The sequence below is a fragment of the Rattus norvegicus genome, chromosome 1 (genome assembly GCF_036323735.1).
Source record: "Rattus norvegicus strain BN/NHsdMcwi chromosome 1, GRCr8, whole genome shotgun sequence".
Taxonomy (NCBI): Eukaryota; Metazoa; Chordata; class Mammalia; order Rodentia; family Muridae; genus Rattus; species Rattus norvegicus.
The window spans coordinates 213933879-213956388 of record NC_086019.1 but is presented as its reverse complement, the minus strand read 5'-3'; the positions used below and the strand labels follow the sequence as shown (position 1 = coordinate 213956388).

Here is a 22510-nt window from a genome sequence, read left to right as displayed (position 1 = left end):
CATCTTTCCAACTTGTAAAAATCTATTTTAATTACATTTTAATTTAGCGTATAGGTTAGCATGCTCATGGAACAATGTTTTAGACTTGGTTCTCTCCTTTTACTATGTGGGTCCCCAAGGATCAAACTGAGTTATTTTGCTGGCCTTTGTTATGTGATTACATGCCCCCAAGATCACACAAGCATTTTTCTCAAAACTAAGCTATATCCTAGAGGTTTGTGCCTATCTACAACTGTTAAGTTTCAAAGACGCTGACCTGGTGCCTGTCCCAGGCCTTGCAGAGGAATGAGGGGACTCAGTCAGTATGAGACTGTCGGGTGGATATCTAAAAGCCAAGATAGTCTGGAAGATGGGCAGGTGTGCAAAGCAGGAGACGGGGCAATAGGGTGACACTACATTGACTCACATGTTGATAGAAAGGTTGAGTGATAAGGTGGATTTTATGAGCTAACATACAAACATGCGGATGGGAAGTTGGCGTTAGGTTCAAAGGACACCAGTTGTAGGAACAGCTAATAGCTGTAATTTCTTTTTTTTTTTTTTCGGAGCTGGGGACCGAACCCAGGGCCTTGCGCTTGCTAGGCAAGCGCTCTACCACTGAGCTAAATCCCCAACCCATAGCTGTATTTTCTAAATCAAACAACAGGTACAGGTGACCCACGCCTGTTCAAGGTTTGAAAATAAACGAGGGGCTGGGGATTTAGCTCAGTGGTAGAGCGCTTACCTAGGAAGCGCAAGGCCCTGGGTTCGGTCCCCAGCTCCGAAAAAAAAAAGAACCAAAAAAAAAAAAAAAAAAGAAAGAAAATAAACGAAAACTGACGGAAAGAAACGAAGAGATATACTCTTAACCTCGGCAGTTCTCGGGTGTTGCCGGAAATGGCTGACTACCGCTCCCGGCTGAGCGACGGAACGGGGGCGTGGCCGGCTTTGCACACGCGGAGCCTCTTCGGCTGTTTCCGGAAACTACCGAAAGCCTGCTCCAAGTGGGCGGAGAAAAGCTGGTAGGCGTGGCTGCTGGTTGGCTGTGGAGGTGCGGAGAGGATCTTCGTGGATTTCCGTAAACAGTGCCGAAGCTTGGTCTTCGGAATCTAGGAGGTGCGCGCGTCCCCGGGGATTACCTTCTTCGGTAGTTTCCGGAATTCACCCATAGTCTGGGCTGAGAGGAAAAGGCTCTTCCCCCTCCCGTTCCTAGTTGTTTCGGATGTTTCCGGCTCTTGCCGGCGGAAAGAGCCGAGGGCTGGCGGTGGTGGCGGCCATGTTGGGAGCAGCAGGTCCGGCAGCGGCTGCCTGTGTGTCGGGCGCGGAGCAGTGCGGCTGAGGGCAGGGGAGGAGCGAGGCAGGCGGCCGGCTGCGGCGGTTGAGAGTAGGCGGAGCGGCGCGGCCGGGCCGAAAGGCGGCACAACCCAGCCGGGGGTCGGGGGGGTGCGGTCCGGAGCCGCTCGGAGCCGGCGAGGCCTAGCCCGAGCGGCGCATCACCGGGCTGGCGTGAGCCATCGCCCGGCCTCCCCGCACCCCCGGCCGGGGCCCATGCAGCGGGTGCTCCTGCTGTGAGAAGCCCCGCCCGGCCGGGCTCCTAGCCTTCCCTTTCCTCCCTTCCTCCAAGCTTCTCCGTTCCCTCCCCTGAGATACCGGCGCCATGTCCAGCGCTCGGACCCCCCTACCCACGCTGAACGAAAGGGACACGGAGCAGGTAAGGAGCCCTCGGGGCTCCCCTAATTCTGTGGCTGGGCCATTGCACCTTACGAAGGCTCCCTCCCTCTGCTCTCCTCGTGTTCCTGCTTTCTTCTGCAAGCCTAGACTGTCATCTGGCCCCGGATTCCAGCCCTGCACATCCCTCTTCCGAGTCCAGACCTGGGACCCACCTTGTCCTGACTGAGCTGCACACTTGTATCTCTGCCAAACGCCCCTCGCCTCTCACCGCCCTCCTGCGCTCTTCCGTGCTATCTCCCCAGCTTCCTTCTCTTCCCTTTTCTCTCAGGGGCCTTTCTGGTCTTCCTCCACCCACGCTTAAAGCAGCCACCTTCCTGCTCCTCGATTTGCCGCGGATTGTTGCCCACCTCTTTCTGCATCTCTAGCTTTGTACCCCCTCTACCCGCACCGGCTCTCAGTCCTCGGTTTTCTCCCACAAGAGTCCGTGTCTCGGAGTGTGTTCTCGGTCCCTATGCCCTTTCACTTCTCCAGCTTTTTCTATCCTCCTTTTCTGTTCCAAATTGAGCTCTCCTTGTTGCTTGCAACCCACCAGCTCCACCCTCGTCACCTTTCCAAATCGTTCGCCTACTCTTTGCTCATCACTTTCCCTTCTTTTCAGCAGGAGCTCCCAGGCTCCTGGCACTGGCATGTGTCGCTTCCGTGTTTCCCATACAGCTGTCATGCGCATAGTTTTCCCACAGGTTGCCTTTGGGGTTCCAGTCACCGCTCCCTTCAGAGGCTTTGCATCGCTCCTGCTCTCTTCCCCTTGGGGTTTGGCATTTGAGTCCCTAGGCTTTCTGTCTGTGTTTGAATGCTCTTCCAGATTGTCCCTGGGTTCTCCCTCTACCGTGGGAAAGACGGTGTTTTAGCCTGGCTGTATTAACGTAACCTGTTGCTCAGTCTTTTGCCGGCTGCATCAGCTGCATCAGTCCCTGCTTTACTGCCTACTTACACTGCAACACAAATTCGGATACTGTCTTTCCAAACCGGTGTCTGTCACTTCTCATAGTATCATAGTATCTTCCTCCTTGTTTGCTACTTCCTATTGCTCAACCTTCCTCCTCTTTCATACTATGACTCCGTAATCAGTGCTGCCTTTCCTGTCCTGATGGGTCTCCTATTCCTCTCACTGTCTGTTTACACCTTGTATGCTCTGTCCCTTCCCTTTCCGTTGGCTAGCCTTTGCCATTCCCAGGGTGGATGCTAACTGCTTGTGCTGTGGGTCAGCAGCTGGGCCTTGTGCTCTCCCTTTCATCCTGGCAACCACTGCTTTTTGTCACCCAAGCTTGTGCCTCTTCTCTGTCGTCCTCTTTACACTTGTCTCTTTTGTCTCACTGTCTCTAGTGTCCCTTGCTCCCTGCCTTTTGGACAGTCCCTTGCCTGTCACATGTTTCTGGGTGAATTTTACTAAACACAGACATGTTGGAAGGGGGCATACTTAGCGCATCAGCACCCTTTGTGTTTCCCTCTTGTTCCCTGCTTTCTTTGTAGCCAGGTAGGCTAGTGCTGCTGCTGTGTTTGCTTAGCATCGACTTCCTTCTTTGTAAAGCCCTCTTCATCCCTTTTTCCTTTCCTGTACTTTTCTGCTTTGTTCCTCTCTTGCTGTCTGTACCTGGGCACTTGGGAACTAAGGAGGTATCAGGACGGAGTTTCTGTCACCGTGGACCTATAATACCTATGGACTGTTTGCTGTTGGGGCAGAGCAGGGAGTTGAGAGGGAGGGATGGTTGATTTATTTCATGCCTGGGTCTGGCATGCCACCAGGAAGCTAGGCCTGCCTGGGACAGAGATCTTTGGAAATTGAGGAGCTTGGTCTGTGTTGCACAGTCCCTTGCTTGCCAGCTGTATCTCTTCTGGGAAACACTTTGTCCAGCTCTTTTGAGGCTGTTCTGTACGTACCCTTTTCTCCTACCTTTCTTTCAGTAGCTAGACTTCGATTAACTGGAGAACTTTCCTAGACTTGATTATGAGCAGGGGGAAGGAGGCCAAGTGACTGACTGGCACCTTCAGGCATTTGGGGAGTGGTTGACCTGCCTGTTCCCTAGAGAGGCTGTGGGGGCATTGTGTTGGGCAGAGAGAGTGGCCTCAGTATGGTTTTTTGTGCTGTTTATTAAGCGCAAATGCATTATTGGTTTGTGTGCTCCGATGTGCTTCACACAGTGTTGGATCATGGAGGTGAGGTTTGGCGCATGTGCACTGATTTCAGGAGAGTGGTAATCAGTGGCCAGTTTGGCACATGAGCTGCTCTGTGATAACTTAGTCCAGAGCAGAAGCTGCCTTGTCACTCCGCTCCTTTTTGGCTTATTGCTATTCCTCACGAACTGAGCTGTATGGAGTCAGTCCCTGATTCTCCACTCACACTGCCAACTTCATGTTCCACAGCCTCCTTTGAAAAAACTTGGACTTGGAAAAGCTCGATGCACACCTATTACAGGTGCCTTGCTGTCTCTTTTTGTTTCTTGTGCTGCTAAAATTTGCTCTTGATAGACAAGTGCTCTATATTCCCCAGGCCAAACCTGTATGCTTTAGAAAAATTTTAAAAAAACCAAGAGTCCTCAGCATTCACCTTCTTTACTAGGTGAAACCGAATACCTTCTCCTCAGTCCCTTTGCAAATAGTAAACCATTGTGGGAGCTCAGGCCATTGCTGTCACCTCAGTGTTAGGAAATAAAGAGCAAAGAATTTGGCTGGGCAGGTCCCTCTCCACTGTCACCTTATTTAGATTTAAATTACTTAAACTGGTTTTACCAGAGAATAAGTAAGCAAACTTCCGTGGATGTTTTCAGTCTCTTCCTGTGCCTTTTCTCCCTCTTTAAAATTGTGGCTGAGAAGCTGTTTCTAGGAGCTCTTTGATCACTTCTGAAATACACACAGAACATGTTGAAGCATAAAAATAAACCTTATGTTGCAGAAGATTGCCTGTTTGCTGTCAACTCTGCTTTTAACAGTGAAAGTAGATAAAAGAAAGCCAAGCTCTTTCTTGAAGATAATTTTGGTGGCACCTGATTTCAGATGTGCATTTTCACCAGAAATGGCTTCCTTTTTGCAGGATTCTGACCTGGGGCTAGTAGTTTCGGGGTTTCTTAAGTCTGTGAGCTGAGCTTTCTGTGAGCTGCTTTTCCAAATGGCTCTGCTGGCCTGGAGGCTTGGCAGCCTTGAAAGCAATCAGCAAGATGACTGTCTTCCAGCCAGTAACAGCCTTAATAGTCAAGTGTGGAGAAGGTACAGCTTCCAGAGTTCACCTGCCCCAGGCTGGAGTTTTCCCTAACTCCTGGGGGGAGGGACCCACCCTGGAAACAGAGTCTATGATAGAAAACAGGAGTCTTTGCTACTCATCAAATGACAGTGCTGCCCCCAATCCTTCTAGAGAGTGGGTGGCAGAATATATTTACAAAGAGGAGTTAAGAGGCCAAACCTAAGTTATAGAATCCTATAAAAACATACTGCTGAGGGCTGACAAAAGCCTGATGAGCTGAGTGAGATCCCTGAGATTCAGATTCAGATACTTGCTGGGAGAGCTGAACTCACTCACTCTGGCAAGATACTGCCACACTCACTTGCTCATGAGTTCATTCTCTCTCTCTCTCTCTCTCTTTCCCTCCCTTCCTCCTTCCTCCTCCCCCCTCCATCTCTCCCTCTATCCCTCCCTCCCCGTCTCTCCCACTCTTGCTTGTTCTCACTCTCGCTCTCTCACACACACTAAATAATTATGATGATGATGGTGGTGGTGGTGGTGGTGGTGGTGGTGGTGGTGGTGGTGGTGGTGGTGGTGGTGATGACGACAACAACAACAATGACAGCAACAAAAAGCCTGAGATCCAGCAGTTGTATGGTTTCAGAACTCTGAGTCCCACTGGAGCTAAGGCAGGCTCAGGTCCAAGTTCTGTCTGAGCTACAGGATAAATTCAAGCCTAGCAACTTAGTGAGACTGTCTCTCAAGATCCAAAGTAAAAAGACTGTAGATGTAATTTAGTGGTGTAGCATTTGCCCAGCATGTACAAAGCTAAAGGTTTGTTTTCCATTAAATCGAATCTGAGAATGGGTTTGGTGGAAAAATTAAGCCATTCCATAGACATATTGTGAGATTCCAGTTTCCTTTTGGTCAATACTGGTCTGAATACTTCATTTTTGATGAAGTAGGATTCTGTGATTTGACTCTTGATGAGGTGGGTGCCTCCCTTCAGGGTGTGGATGTAAGTGAATGTTAGACCTTACAGTTTCATATGCTGGGCGTTAGGGATTTTATATGAGGGTCGTTAGAGTAATGTCTCTCTGAAACATGACAGTGACACTCTATAGCCTTTGACCTTAAAAGTAACTGTCTAGAGAATTATAATAATGCTTCTCCATTCTGAGGATTTGGGGAACTAGCTAAACAGATGGTACAAGTAAGAGGTTGAAAGTTAGCCTGGTTTGGATTGAAATCAAGTTTGCATAGGGATAGCTTCGCTTTTAGACTGTGACCATGTCTTGGGCTGAGAATCTTGGGCATACATGTCTTGGCCTAGTTGATACTTATGAGGTAGAAAGAGGTGGAGAACCTTGTTTGCCTGAGAGGTTTGTACAGTGAGATCTCTCAGGAGTCAGCATTTCTCTGGCTAGACTGCCTCCCTTTGGAAGAACAGCCAAATTCTCAGAGGGCATTTGACTAGGACTAACCATAGGCCTTCATGAACTGTTTCTCATGGAGCACTTAGCTACCTAACTGGCATTTCTCTTCCCCCAGGAGATTCTACAATGGCCCTACATATGTATTATGTTGATTTGAATGAATATTTTATGCTTAGAATGCAGTCAGGCCTCAGACTTTGTGGCACATTATTGACAGTGGGTTGGGGGCTGGGTACCACCTTTGGCCCCATGATAGTATCTGTGCTAAATGGACTCCCCCCCCAGCAGCACTTTGAAGCCCATTAATGGGTTGGGATGTGGTAACTTCAACAGATGGGAAGAGCCAGGAGGCTGCCTGGTCATCTTCCTTCCCTTAGGCCGCCTGATCAAGGTTCCTGCTGTACCCAGGCCCAGGCTCAGCCGCTTCCCTCTGCTTAGTTAAGTTGTGGTCCCAGCTGCTTGGCTGGCCTCTGTGCTGAGGGGACACGTATGGAGGGCTTGCTTTGTTCCCTTCTACCTATGTTGCTGCTGCCAGGTTTGATGCTTTCCTATCAGAGCAAAAACTCAGAGTTACATGGAAAGGGTGGTGTTTCAACCTGGCCCTGCCTTGGAGTCTCAGCAAGATGACAAACAGGATAGGTGACTGAGTTTCCTTCTCTTCATGGGAGATTCCAGGATTTGTCGGTTTGCACTTGAAGCCTGGATTCTCCAGGCTTTCTCCCAGCCTTTATCAAACATGAGCGTGAGTCACTGAAGTGTTAGCTGCGTGCTTTCCCCTTCTGTTTCAGCACAAGGAAGAATAAGCCTTTACAAAGCTCCTGGGGGAGGAACTCACTCTTTCCCCATGCTGGCACTGGAAGCTGCAGGCTATCCCTGCTTAGAGTGACACTGCCCCAACCACAACCTTTTGGGATAAGCCACTAAATACCATTGTTACTTATTTACTTATTTGTTTGTTCACTTGTGATTTTTTTTTCTTTTCTTTTTTTTGGAGCTGGGGACCAAACCCAGGACCTATCTACCACTGAGCTAAATCCCCAACTCTTTTGTTTATTTTTTAGGACATGGTTTCTCTGTATAGACTTAGCTGTCCTGGAACTCACTCTGTAGACCAGGCTGGCTTCAAGCTCATAAAGATTCATCCGCCTGCTTCTGCCTCTCAATTGCTGGAATTAAAGCCATGCTGCACCACCACCACCACCACCACCACCCAGATGTTCTTTTAATTTTTAATTTAAAAAATTATTATTATATCTTGACATGGTAGTACACACCTTCAATCCCAGTGGAGGCAGGTATATCTTTGTGAGTTTGAGGCCAGCCTGGTCTACATAGCAAGTTCTAGGATAGCCAGGACTGCATAGAGAGACTCTGTCTCAAACAAATGAAAACAAAAATTATTAGTATTTAATGAGGTATTTTTTCTGGTATGGACTTTAAATTTTTTCTTATTATTTTATGTGTATGTGTGTCTGCCTGTGATTTGTGTATCACTTGTATGCCTGGTGCGTGAAAAGGTGAGAAGAGGGTGTGGACCCTAGGTCCTCTGAAGAGCAGCCAGTGCTCTTAACTTCTGAGCCATCTCTCCAGCCTTTGTGGTTGCTTTTAGATTGGGATGGGACCACCAATTCTGAATCAGTACCAAGAGTATCTGGCCTCTTGTTTCCAGTTAGCTCTCAGAAGGGGGGAGGGCTTTCCTGTTTCTTGCCCTGCTCAGTGCCTCACCTCCTCCTTTTGGGGAGTCCCTTGATCTGTGTGTCTTTGGCATTGCTGTCTGTAGGTTCTTTCCACAGTGTCTTGTCTTTGGGTTTATACTCACTTTTACTTAGAGATATGCTCATTAGCAGGGTGTGTACAAAATCATTAAGTTTAGGTGTGTGAAACCAAGGGTAAGGCATAGGTTTTGGTAAGATAGGTGGAATTGGATGCCCATACTGGCTTGGGGTCCTTGGGATAGGTGAGGTAGACATGGAGAAAAGGGGGAGAGAGGTGTATTCAGTGTCTGCTCCTCGCCACCCTTCTGGCCTTTTCTTTCTCCATGTGAAGTAGGTGGAGCAGGCGTTGGGCTGCACAGTAGAACCAGTCAAGCTGGTTTTGCATAGGGCCAGCCTATCTTCCCTTGTCCTCTCTGGGAAATTGGCAACACAGAGGTCTGCCTCCTGTAGACTGGACAAGCTGCTGAGTTTGTATGACCTCTGTAAACAACGTCCCACCCTCTGCAAGTACCCAGCGAGTATGGGGATTGGATCTCCTCTTCTGAAAGGGGGCTTTTCCTGCACCCCATGCTGATCGTCAAAGCAATTGTCTGTTTTATGTACTCTCTTTGGAAGCTCTAAGGTACAGTTTCTTCTTCCCACTCATTTGTCAAAAGGTCAGACTGTCCAGAAGGAAGGGTTTGGGGTCTGTGGTTGGTTCCTCTTTTGAAGTGAGGAAGAGAATTGGGAATCCTGAGTTCTGATTCCTGTGATGTGGACATTAAACTCAGTGACATCAGACCCTTTGAGTGTGTACTGTGTGGTGCCAACTGCCCCAGGCTTCCAGGAGGATTAGAGGGGCACCGCTTTTGGTCTTTGGCAACATACAGGCACTTAGCCATAGTTTTTGCCTTTTTTGAATTATCGGTTGTTTGGATGTTCTAGGGAGTTTTTCTCAGGTAGTAGACTTAAGTCAGGTTCTAAGACTCAGTAGCCAGTACTGGGAGGTGGAGCAGGAATGTTTTCCCAGTCTCCTCAAAAGCAGAAAAGCTAATGTATGGAAGTATAGTGATTTTATTTAAGCTATTTGTAAACCTATGGGCTGGCTGCTTCTGTTCCTTCTGTAGTGACCTGTGTGTTCTGAGAATTGTTTGCCCAGAGTTCTATTACTGATATCTTAGATGCAGGGTGCACTCCTCCTTCTCCTCCTCCCACCTTCTGTACCTTTCCTTTGTGCCCACCTCCCCTCCACTGTCACTGCATGTAGTATTTGGGGTCACTTGTGTGTTGTTGCTTAGTAGTGTTGAGCTCTCTAGCTTTCTCTTTTCTTTCTTTTCTTCCTTTCCCCCCCTTTTTTTCCCTCTTCTTTTCCTTGCTAGGGATTGAACCCAGGGCCTCCTGCATATTAGTCAAGCACTCTGACCTACATTCCAGCCCTCCACAGACATTCAAAATGACTGATTCTCTAGTCATAGGAAGTCTGCTCCTTTGGCCTGCTTGGTGTAGCATAGCATTGAGGTGAGCTTCTAGCAGAATTAAGAGATCCTAGTATGTTTTGAGATTCATTACACGGTCCTGGTGTAATTATGAGCAGGCTTTGTGGCTAAGTTCCCTGGAATCATGGTTGGCCTCCATGGTGCCCTTAGCATCTTTCACACCCTTCTGCCCAGCCACTGGTCTTTGTGAAGTGGGGTAATGACAGGTACCTGTCTTCATTCCTATGGTGCAGCTCTTGGAAGACAGAGGCAATAAGATTGCAAGTTAATCTTAGGCTATCTAGCAAGATCCTATCTCAAAAGTAACACAGAACAGCTGTCTGTAGATGTGTTTGTAAGCTCTGTGAGCATGTGAAGTTCTTAGAAGGGTGTAGGGTCCTAACTACTATTCCAGTTGAACAACTAAGTATGTTTCTCTGAAGAACTCAGCTCTAAGTGAGCAGAAGGGATGCATGGTAGAATTTCTCTGCCATTGGTTAAAGAACTCTTATTCTTCCTGGCTTTCCCAGTGATTGCCATCCCATAGGTGTGTTTTCTTTTTCTTTTCTTTCTGAGTTCAGTTCCTAGCATCAGGTGGTTCACAACCACTTGTAACTCCAGTTCTGTGGGATTAGACACTACCTTTTGTCCTCTTTGAGTACACACATACACATACATACACACACACGCGCGCATACTTTTTTAAAGAGCACATGAAGCTGTGCAACTGCACTTTGTATCTTTCAGACAGCTAATTACAAAAACAAAACAAAACAAGTTAGGATTGGTAGAATCATGCCAAGCAGCGGTGGTGCACACCTTCAATCCTAGGTGGATCTCTGAGTTGGAGGCCAGCCTGATCCCCCAGTGAGATCCAGGTCAGCAGGGTGACACAGAGAGACCTGTGTGGTCCCCATGCCTTGCAGCTCTTTGCTCCTCTTCTCCTCCTCTTTTTTTTAAACTTCAGTAATAGTTTTTTTTTTTTAAATCAAAATTACTACTGACTGCCTGTCCATATTTCTGTGTCATCAATAATATTGTTGGTGAGTATGCAGGCTTATTAATAACTGGAAGGCCAACCCAAATTTACACCAGACTTGGGACCCCAGTGTTAGAGGGCACATACTCCTCCACACTCCAGGTCTAACCCTCAATGCAGGGTTTTCCTTCACCACTGTCCCTTTCTCTGTGCTGAGTGTTGACCCTTTGGCTATTAGAGAAAGCTATTTCTCTTACAGACCACGTGGGACTTAGCAGGCAATTGAGGGTTTCTTTTTCCTCAGCAGAGCAGCCTTCAAGGGCAGGTTCCTGTTACCTCCCTTTCAAACGGATGAAGAGGTGCAGCCTGTGAGTGTGGACTTGGACTCTTGGGCTGAGGTTGTGGTCTACATTGGTTCCTTGTTTATCAGTGTTTTAGTGTCTCTGCAGCCTGAATGCTCTGTCAGGATAGAAAGTGAGTTGTTGGGATTTTTACACTGCAGCCTCGCTTAAAGCTCAGCAGCAGCTCTTCCCTGTGCTTCCTCTTCCTTCCCACCCTCTACCATCTTGCCACATTCTTATTGACTTTCCTGTTTGGTGTATTTGAACTCCCCTTTATCCTGTCCATCCATGTTCCTGTCATCTCAGGTTTTTGTCCCGTTGTCCCACTCTTCTTTACCTGTTTACCCTCCTGAAGAAAGGCTTTTCCCCCGCTTTTTATGCTAGGTCTTGCTATGTACCCCAAGCTGCCCTTGGTATCTGACCTCAGCCTTTTCTGTGAGGATTACGGATGTGCTGTGCCATGTCTCCTCCAGTTGTTGTGTGTGAGTGTATATCTGTGTGTAATTTTTTTTTCTTTTTTCTTTTTTTTCCGGGGCTGGGGACCGAACCCAGGGCCTTGTGCTTGCTAGGCAAGTGCTCTACCACTGAGCTAAATCCTCAACCCCATCTGTTTGTAATTTTATGTTATGTTTATGAGTGTTTGTCTGCATGGGTGACTGCACTACTTGTGTGCCTGGTGTCCTCAGAGGCCAGAAGAGGCTTTGGATCCCCTGGAACTAGAGTTACAGATGCTATTGGGAACTGAACCTGAGTCCTGTGGAGGAACATTAAGTGTTCTTAATCACTGAGCCATCTCTCCAGCTGTAGAGTTAATGTGTGTGGGTACATGCATACATGCTACAGTGCTTGTGTAGATCAGAGGACAACTTTGAAGAGTCAGTTCTCTTCTTTCACTGTGGTTCTGGAGATCTAATCAGGTTGTCAGTTTGGGGGCAAACACCTCTCCCCATTGCGCACGCTCTCTAGCTCAGGAAAGAGATTCTTTATAGTTGTTGAATCCCAGGCCCACCTGCTCCTGTCCTCCATAGCTTTGATTTCTGCAGAGTTACAGGCGGTTTTATTGTTCTTGGTACTAGGGATCTCACCCAAAGCCTTGAGCATTTGGAACACAGTGACAGTGAGCCCCGTGCCCAGCACTGGATTTGCTGCTCTAAGAAACAAGTTCCTGTTGGGCATCATAGCACACACCTCTAATACCAGCACTTCAGAATCTGAGGCAGGGGGATTGAGGGATACATGGCAAGAGCCTGTCTCAAAAAACCCAAAACAAAACAAAAACCAAACACAAACAAACAAAAACAGGGAAGAAGGCCAGGTATTGGTGGTGTACATCTGTAATCCTAGCACTTGGAGGCTCCTGCAGAGGATTGGGAGATCAAGGCCTTTGGGCTCTACAGAGGTCCTATTTCACAGGAGAACAATAGTAATGAAAAATAAGAAAATGAAAAAAAAATGTAGCTGGCCTTTTGCTACTCTGTGGTTTCTTTCTTCCACCCTTCTCCCTTCTCCACCCTTTTTTCCCTTCCACTCTTTCAACCATCTAACACTAGATAAGAAAGAAAAAAAGGATAGAGAGGAAAGGAAAGAGATTCTTGACTTAGGGGTCGGAAAGGGGGTGATGTTATCTTTAGACTGCTTCTTAATGATTAAGGGTGTTGAGTTCCTTGGGGCAAATTTGATCTCTGCCATCAGGGTTTCTAATTTCTTCCTGTTTCTTCTTTGCACAAGACTATTTAACAGCAACCAACAACAACCCACCAATCAACACCCCGCCAGAATTCCAAACATCACACAATCACAGAAACGACCTGCAGCTGGCAAAATCACACCCCTGCTAGAGCATGAGGCAAATCATAGTCAGCTGCTCCGGACAGTCTTAAACAACCCCATATCCCACACCTGGGACTGAAATGGAGCTATATTCTTAGAATATTTTTGAGTTTTTTTAAGAAACCAAAACAGAAAAACAAGTTCTTTTATATGCCTTTGGAGCTCCCTTCCTTAGTAAAGCCACGCTTGTCGAGCTGACCACTTTGAGAGAGCATCTTAGTTTCCTTGGTGACAAAGTCCTAAACCAGTTCTAAACTATTCCCTCAGACCTGTCAGGTATGCTGTACGTTTAGATAGGTCTTGTTATGGGGTAGTGCTTGTTAATTTTGGGTAATTCAATGTTAAGTTAGGTTTTCATTGCGGCTTGGAAGTCCTAAGTGTTACCTAGAGCCCTTCAGGTCAAATTACTTTTATTGAAATATGAACACAGTATTTAAGTTCTTTTAGATTGTTTTGTTTTTCCAGACAGGGTTTTTTTGTGTAGCCCTGGCTGTCCTGGAATTTGCTCTGTAGACCAGGCTGGCCTTGAACTTGGACACCCACCTGCCTCTGCCTCCCAAGTGCTGGGATTAAAGGCTTGTGCCACCACTGCTTGATTTTTTTTTTCCTTTAATGTGTGGGGTTATGTGTATACATGTGTGTGTGTGCGTGTGTGTGTCCATGAATATGGCTGAAGGCCAGTGTTTGGCTCTGTCACTCACTGCTTTCTTTAAGACAAGGTCTCTCACCTGAAGCCCTGATGCCTGATGTTTTGGTTAGGCTGGCTAGCCAGCAAACTCTAGATCTGCCTGTCTCTCTCTGTAACATGTAATACTAGGGTTATATGCATGTGTGGCCATGCCTGGCTTTAACATGGTTGCTGAGGATCTGAACTCAGGTCCTCAGGCTCACATGGCAACTGGTAACCTACTGAGCCATCTCCTAGGCCCCTGACTCCTTGTTCTATCTCCTCACTAGTGTGAACTGGTGTTTTCTGAGGCTAAATGATGCTTCATGAGAGGTAAATTATTGCATTCTTGTGTTTTCAAGAATTTTCAGAGTAATAGTTTGAGGTACAAATATGGAGTTTTCAATAATGAACTCAGTTTGTTCTTGGAATTTCAGTTGTGTCCTTATTAATCCAGTTTAGTTATACTTTCCATCACTTATCAATTTCATTATAAGTCATTGTTTTAGAAGCTACATTTCCTTGATACCCGAGGAAACAACAAGAAAAAATAGTTTGTGAAACTTAGTTGTAATGACATTTGGAAAAACTTCTAATTTAGACCTTTTAATTTTTAATTTTAGCATTTCATTCTACTTCATCCTTAAAATAGATAAAAACTTATGTTTCTTCTATTCCCAAGTATGAATTGTTGGCTTAAAAAAATAGAAGTAGGGGGCTGGGGATTTAGCTCAGTGGTAGAGCGCTTACCTAGGAAGCGCAAGGCCCTGGGTTCGGTCCCCAGCTCCGAAAAAAAGAACCAAAAAAAAAAAAAAAAAAAAAAATAGAAGTAGGACCAATGAGATGCTTCAGGGAGCAAAAACAAAAAGGAAATTAGAAAACTTGCTGATTCAACCCATCTATGTAACTCTTCTTTAAAAATATTGGGAGAGAAAAGATATCCAGGAGCAGGGGAAATAGCTGACTTGATAAGAGTGTTTTAAGGGTGCACAGAGTCCTAGGTTTGATTCCCAGCATTCTGTAATCCTGATAGTAGTGGGTTATACCTGTAATTTTAACTCTTTTTTAACTTTTTTGAGCTGGGGACCGAACCCAGGGCCTTGAGCTTGCTAGGCAAGCGCTCTACCACTGAGCTAAATCCCCAACCCCTGTAATCTTAACTCTTAGGAGGTAGAGGCAGGAGTTGAAAGCTATCCTTGGCTATAGAGTCAGCTTGAGTCCAGCCTCAGATACATGGGACCCTTTCTTAACATAAACAAATAATTACAATAGAGAAAAATGATAATGAAGCAGTCTTTTCAACTTGTAAGCATTAATAGTGTGTTTTAAGCAACAAAATAGTGTAGTATTACAGTGCTAGGTAAGGTACAAGATCAGTCCTTCAGAGTTTAAAGTAAGAGATTGAATAGTAAGTCTACATTCTATGAGCTTTAAAAGACCAAATTCTTCAGATTTTCAAAGAAGAGATGAAAAAGTTCTGGGTGTAGTTCTGCACCCCTCTGAACATAGTACTTGGGAAGCAGAGAGGCAGGTAGATCTCTGAACTAGAGGCTAGCCTATTCTACAGACTGAGTCTCTAGATAGCCAGGACTATGGAGAAACCTTGTCTTGAATCACCAAAAAAGTTCCTGAAACTGGTATGGTATGGAATAAGTGATTACTTTGCTTTGAGTGGACAGGCACCTCTGTAACTAAGAGACGTACTGCTACTTAGAATAGTGGGTGAAAAGTCAGTAGAGCTCAGGCAGCACTGCTTCTAATATAACTGGAATTTGGTAAGAGTTTTATACACAAAGACCAGGTTAATGTCTTGATGACAGACCTGTAAGATTTTATATTGGTTGTTTTGGAATTATTTGTATGTGTGGGTATATGTACATGAGTGCCGGCATCAGGTCGCCTGGAGCTGGAGTTGCAGGTGGTTGTAAGCCCCTTTACCTGGCTGCCATGCACAGAACTTGCATCCTCCAGCTGAGCTCTCTGTGGCTCTGTATTTGCAGTTTTTCTTTCAACTAACACACAAGCAGATGTACAGAGGGCTCAGGGTGCTCCATCAGCACCCACAAGCTGTCACAGAGGACTTTCTCCTCTATGCTTTCTCAGCAGCACACACAGCAATGCTGCATATTCAAAGAGTGAAGAACTTTGTTTATGTCTCCCCCCCCCCCCCCCCCCCCCGGGAGCTGAGGACTGAACCCAGGGCCTTGCGCTTCCTAGGCAAGTGCTCTACCACTGAGCTAAATCCCCAACCCTGGTTTTTTTTTTTTTTTTGTTTTTTTGTTTTTTTGTTTTTTTTTTTCTTTTTTGAGACAAGGTCTTACTCTTTAGCCATGTCTGACCTGGGGCTCACTATATAGGTCAGGCTGTCCTTGAACTCAGAGATCCACCTGCCTTGCCTCTACCTCTCTGGATCTGGGAATAAAGGCGTGTGCTACCATACCCAATGGTTTTTGACTTCTTGAATCTCATAAGTTACCCTGGAATAGTTTCATCTCCCATTTCACACTGATGGTGTAAAAGCAATAGCAGGGAAAACCCACTAAGGAAGGGTGCAAGTGGTAGCACCAAACTGCCAGTGGCCAGGGTCCTTGGTTCAGCTCCATATTTTCCATGGAAGGAAAAGCCATTGTATATGAGAGTGGCCTGGATGAAACGCTGACAGGTAGTGATTTCTCATTCTTTGATCCTTTAACAAAGGACCCTTTGCTGGGTATGGTGCATGTTCCTTTAATCCCAGCACTCAAGAGGCAGAGGCAGTTGGAGTTCGAGGCCAGCCTGGTCTACAGAGTGTGCTCCAGGACAGTCAGGGCTACACAGAGAAGCCCTGTCCTGGGAGTAGGGGTGGCGTGGAGTGGGGCGGGGCAGTGAAGCAGTAGAAGCAAATAGATTTCTGTGAGATTCAGGGTAGCCAGCTTCCTCACAACTGCAGTACAGCTCCAGCTCCTGGGGTCCTGCCCTTCTGGCCTTGTCCAGCTGGCACTCACACACACATACTGCTACACAGACATACAGATGTACAGTTACACACATACTGCTACACAGACACACAGATGTACAGTTGCTACACACACAGATGTACAATTACACGAGTTTTAAATATTTTAAGTGTATATTTCAGTGGATAAGTACAAGACATTGACTACAAATGTATGTATTAGCTGGCTCTGTTAGTGCTTCTCTGCAATCCTAGCATGTGGGTGGTTAAGGCAAAAGGATTGCCATGGAGTCTAGGCCTAGCAAGACCATGCCTCCAGAATAATATTTGGAGGGTATATTTATAAGGTAGATAGCACATATTATATATTATCTGCTCAGGATATTTTTGAGTCAATTCAACCAAACATAGAAAGACCTTGTCTAAAAGACAAGGTGTAATAGTGTCTCTGATATTCTTGGTGAGTAAATGCAAAGTATCATAGCGTATTCCTGTCTTGTGATAGAAAGGCACATGGGTGATGGAGAGACCAGCTACCTGAGTCATTTGTGAGTTTTTGTTTTTATTTTTTATTTTTTTAAAGATTTATTTATTTTATGTAAGTACACTGTCGTTGTCTTCAGACACACCAGAAGAGGGCATCAGATCCCATTACAGATGGTTCTGAGCCACCATGTGGTTGCTGGGAATTGAACTCAGGACCTCTGGAAGAGCAGTCAGTGCTCTTAACTGTCTCTCCAGCCCTACATGGTTCACTTGAACTTGAAATAATAACTGATTTACAAACTGGTTATCGATTGTGGAAAGTTTAGTGGAAGTATTTTTAGAATTGAACAAAATGAATGTCAAGTTTTCAAGCAGAAATTAACGTTTGGGGTGCTGGATTGGCTACCTGACTGTTGTTTCAGGGTTAGGCTGTGTCATTAGTGGATGTCAGTGGCCCTGGCTTTGTGGAGACTGAGTTACACCTGGCTGACCTGTGTGCACTGATTGTGCTGCCTCTGCTGCTGCAGCAGCCCAGGCTAGCCCAGCCAAGACTAAGGCCAAGAAAGAATCAGAAGAGCCAGATGAAACATGGGACTTTGGTGTCTTTAACAAATCCCTCCAAAGTGAAATTGATTTGAGAAACATGAAAATAAAAGCTTACTTCTTTGGAAGAAAAAATGAAGTGGGGGTGCTACAGAGATGGCTCAGCAGTTATGGACACTCACTACTCTTCTTCCAGGGTTACCCTCCTCATTTGTGGTTCTCTCTCTCTCCTCTCTCTCTCTCTCCTCTCTCTCTCTCTCTCTCTCTCTCTCTCTCTCTCTCTCTCTCTCACACACACACACACACACACACACACACACACACACACACACACACACACGGTACGGTACTTTTGGTTTGGTTTTATTCCTTTTTCCTTTTTAGTTTCTTGTAACAGGGTTTCTCTGTGTGGTCCTGGCTGTTCTAGAGTCAGTCTATACCCCAGGCTGACCTCGAACTCACAGAGATTCACTTACTTCTGCCTCCCTAGTGCTGGGCTGAAAGGTGTGTGCAACACCACCTCCTGGCTATAGGTAAATCTTAAAAAAATAAAAAGGGCAAATCTTTTTTAAAAAAAGAAAGATGGGTTTCAGGTGGAGGCTAGACTAATCTACAAAGCATATTTCAGACTAGCCAGGGCTGCCTACTTAGACTGTACTTAGACTTACCTCATACAGAGCAAAAAGGAATTTTGGAAAATCTGTATATGTCAGATTATTTTGATGAGATTGACACCAAATTTAATGTGAATTTGTTGTTGTTGTTGTTGTTAACTATTAACATTTGAAAATTCTTCTCTATTTAGTGTAAGACTGTTTTCTAAATTGCCAGTATGTAAAAGTGCAGGACAACATGACTTAATTAGTGTGTACGGAAGTTTCATCAGTAGTTTTGGATTCTCCGTTGTGATTGGATGAGTGTGTGCATGTGTCTGTGGGGGCGGTGGGGATGCAGAGTGCAGGACAACCGCAGGAGTTGGCTCTCTTCTTCCCCGTTACAGGTTTCAGGCATTGAGCTCAGGATGCCAGACCCAATGACAAACATTGTAGCAGCTGGGCCACCTTACTGGCCCGTGACTAACCTTTAAAGCTCCTACTCTGTGAGTTTGAGTCAGTGTTTGGAAGACTGCTAAAGTCCTGTTTCCATCTTTATGTCCATATGAAATTGGATTTCCTTGCACATTTCATAAGATTTTGAAACACTGAGTGCAGTAGATATAAGAAGTCACCTGTCTGTCATTAAGGTAGATATATTAAAGGTAACACTTTTAATCAAATTTCAGTTGTTTTAGAAAACATGATGTTTCCCTAGAAAGAGTAGTTTGTGTAAACATGTACTGGGTTTATTGTTATTTTGGTGAATGAATAGTGCTTGATATAAAATGATATGTGTGACCTGCCAAGGTGACTTGGGCCTGCGGTCCAACACAGGAAGAGGCTCAGGCAGGGGATTGAAGTAGTTTTCCATGTTGTTACTGCGCTGGGAGTGTGAGGTCAGAGCCTCCTATATTCAGATAGCTTCCCTACCCATCACCGAGTTACAGCCCACAGAGTCTCCTCTTGGGAGGGTCTAGTACTGCAAGTACCCCGCATCCTCAGTCCTTAAATATTTACATCTGTAGGGATTGGAGGGATGATGACCTAGTGAGTAAGAGCTTGTACTGCTCTTGCAAAGGACCTAAATTCAGTTCCTAGCATCCGTGTTGAGTAGCTCACAACTACATATAACTGCAGGTCCAGGGATCTCACACTTCTAGCCTCCTCTGGCACCTGCAGTCATGTGCACTCACCCCTATACAGACTACATGCATGCACACAAATAATATTTTCTTTTGAGCCAAGTTTCTCTGTGTAGCCCTGGCCATCCTAAAATTTGTTCTATAGAACAAGACTGACCTCAGACTCAAGAGATCTACCTGCCTCTGTCTCCCATGTGCTGTGACTAAAGGTGTGGACCACAAAAAAAAAAAACTTTAAAAATCCCTAAAAATACATATGTTAATATATAAATATGACATTGAACAAAAATATATGTGTGTATTAGCCAGGTGTGATAGTGCATGCCAGTAATCCTAGTATGGGGCTGGTTAAGGCATGTGGACTGATGTGGAGGCCAGACTCGGCTACATAGCAAGACCCTGCCTCCAAAATGATTTGCATATTAATAGGATGGAATGCATTTTAGCATATATATTATGTAATGATCTGCTCAGGATATTTTTGGTTGTCCACCTCAAACATTTGTCACTTCTGTGATGAGAACATTCAACTCCTACTAGCCATTTGATTTATAGGATTCAGTATTAATCACCCTTCTGCGTAACTATGTCAGAACTTCAGTCTTTCTGTCTTTTGTATAATCAGCTCCCATCCTTACCTCCTCTGAGGTTGCAAAGGTTTTGGTTTGGGGACTTTTTGGTGCTAGAAATCAGACCCGGGACTTTGCACATGCCAGAGGAGCACCAGCCTTGCCTGTGGGTTTTGATCCATGCCAGTTCCTCAAGTACACTCATGAGATACAGGTTCAGTTGGAGTTCAGAAAATAGACTTTTATTAAAGATAAATTATTCCTGTTTCCTTAAAATGAGCTTGTTTCACTTACACTTCTTTTTCTGTATGTCTACATATATAGGGTTTGGGTGTATGTGTGGGGTGCATGTGTGTATATGACATGTAGGTTCATGTTGTATTGGGGTGAGTGTGTGGAGGCCAGAGGTGAACTTTGTGTTGTTCCTCAGAGCTGTACACCTTCTGTGAAACACGGTCTCTTACTGGGGCATGGGCGCCCAGCTGTAGGTTCCTCCTGTCTCTGTCTCCATCATTCCTGGCCTTTTTTTTTTTTTTTTTTTTTCCGGAGCTGAGGTCCAAACCCAGGGCCTTGTGCTTGCTAGGCAAGCGCTCTACCACTGAGCTTTTGTGTCCAGCTAGCCAGCCTGCTCTGGGGATGCCGTCTCTGCCTCTCATGCACTGAGCTTCCATGTGGGCTGACACATCCATGTGGCATTTGTGTGGGTTCTGGGCATCAGACCTATGCTTTCCCTCTAGAAAGCCAGCCCTTTACACTGTGAGCCATCTTGTTGCCCCAGCCATGGCTCTTTGGGAAGAATGCTAGTCATTTATTTTATAGACCGTTTCTCAGTTATGCTATCCTGAAATTTTCTTATGACCTTGTGTTTCAGTACCACTCCTACTATGGTAAAAATTATAACAAATTTATTTTGATAATTAAATTTTAAAAAATTTTATGTGGTAGGTTGTCTGCGTAAATGTTAATACCCATGTGTGTGCCTGGTCCCCATACAGTCCAGAAGAAGTCTGATCCTCTGGGACTGTAGTTTCAGATAGTTTGAATATAGGTGCTAGAACTAACCTGGGTCCTCTGGAAAAGCAGACAGTGTTTTCAGCTGTTGAGCCATCCCTCCAGCTCCTATTTTGATAATTTTTGTTTGGTTGGTTTATTTTGAGACAGAGTTTCTTTGTGTATCCCTAGCTGTCCTAGAACTCACTCAGTAGATCAGGCTGGCCTCAAACTCACAGATAACGGCCTGCCCGTGTCTTCTGACGTCACTGCCTGGCTTGATAATTGTTTTTATTTAGTACTGTGCCATTAAAGTAGATCACATTGTTACATAAGCCTTACTGTGATTTCTAGAACTTTTTCATCATCTGAAATGGAGTCTGCACTAATTAACTAATAGTAACTCCTCCAACTCCTCCAGCCCCAGCAACCTCTATTTCTCTTTTATTCCCTATTAATTCTAAATTCCTCATGTAAATCATTGATTTGTCCTATGTCTGACTGATTTCAAAGTGTAATTTTTCAGGGTTTGTTCATGTTGAAGGTTAATTCTGGTTTAGTTAGTAGCTGGAGAGATGGCTTAGAGCACTGTTGCTCTTGTTCATGTTGAAGGTTAATTCTGGTTTAGTTAGTGGTGCTGGAGAGATGGCTTAGAGCACTGGCTGCTCTTGCACAGGACCTGGGTTTGATTTCCAGCACCCACATAGTACTTAAAACCAACCGTAACTCCCAGTCCTGGTGACCCCATTCTCCTTTTTGACCTCTGGCATCGGGTGTGAATGTGCTATATATACAAATATACAAGAGAAAATATATAATAGATATTTTATATATATAATATAAAATAAATCTTAAAAAATAACAAAGGTCAGTTAATTCACTTTGGTTTTAGTATTTTGGAAAATGTAATTACTGGCCAGGCATGGTGGTTCACATTTTTAATCCCAGCACTCTGGAAGGCAGAGATAGGCAAAATCTCTGTGAGCTGGAGGTCTAGCCAGGACTGTATAGAGAGACCCTGTCTCAAACCAAACAACCCCTCCCCTATTAAAATACACAAAAGGGGGGGGGGGTTGGGGATTTAGCTCAGTGGTTAGAGCGCTGGCCTAGGAAGCGCAAGGCCCTGGGTTCAGTCCCCAGCTCCGAAAAAAAGAACAAAAAAAAAAACAAAAAAACAAAAAAAAAAATTACACAAAAGGGAAATAAAGTTACTTTTCCTTTCTTTTTCTTTTTTTTTTTAAAGATTTATTTATTTTGTGTATGAGTACACTGTAGCTGTCTTCAGACACACCAGAAGAGGGCATCAGATCTCATTACAGATGGTTGAGAGTCACCATGTGGTTGCTGGGATTTGAACTCAGGACCTCTGGAAGAGCAGTCAGTGCTCTTAACCACTGAGCCATCTCTCCAGCCCCAAAATTACTTTTCATAAGAAGTGCCCTCTGTTGTTGTACTCAGGTCAGTGAGCTTACTTTAAAGGAATCCATCGTTCAGTGTTTTCTCTTTTAATTTTCCTGTGTTGGTAATAGAACCCAGTGCCTTATACATGGTAGGCAAATAGTGTTCTATCAGTGAGCTGTGTCCAAGGCCTATTTTAATTTAATGCTACCACTAGGGAAAGATGTAAGCCAAATGAACAAAAGCTATTCGATGCTGTGCGTTTTGCAGTGTGAAGGCAAGAGTTTGGGGTGGAGAGTGTTCCAGACACAAGTGTGAGAACATGGGTTGGGGATTTGGCTCAGTGGTAGAGTGCTTACCTAGGAAGCGCAAGGTCCTGGGTTCAATCCCCAGCCCTGGGAAAAAAAGAAAAGAAAAAAAAAAAAAAAAAAACCCTTGTAACAAGTGTGAGAACATGACCCAAACCAGCTTCATCAGCCCTGCCCTTGATTGGTCCTCGATTTGCTATGGCCTCATTTGTAAGCCTTTGTTTTGTGATTTCCAGAGTCCTGACCTGCCCTCAGGA

The 22510-nt window shown here is 45.2% G+C and overlaps 1 protein-coding gene across 11 annotated transcripts in view; it reads left to right on the top strand.

The window, feature by feature from the left end:
- The first annotated feature begins 971 nt into the window (after window positions 1-971).
- Window positions 972-22510, top strand: part of Mark2 (microtubule affinity regulating kinase 2) — a 65205-nt gene continuing 43666 nt past the window's right edge. For 8 of the 11 annotated variants that reach the window (XM_017589640.3, XM_063272401.1, XM_006230887.5 and 5 more), the window contains exon 1: window positions 1075-1690. In XM_017589640.3, the coding sequence (XP_017445129.1) occupies window positions 1637-1690 (54 nt within the window). In that variant the 5' untranslated portion in view covers window positions 1075-1636. Of the gene's footprint in view, window positions 1691-22510 lie in introns of all 11 variants that reach the window. The other 3 variants (NM_021699.3, NM_001398633.1, XM_006230881.5) reach the window with 2 other exon arrangements.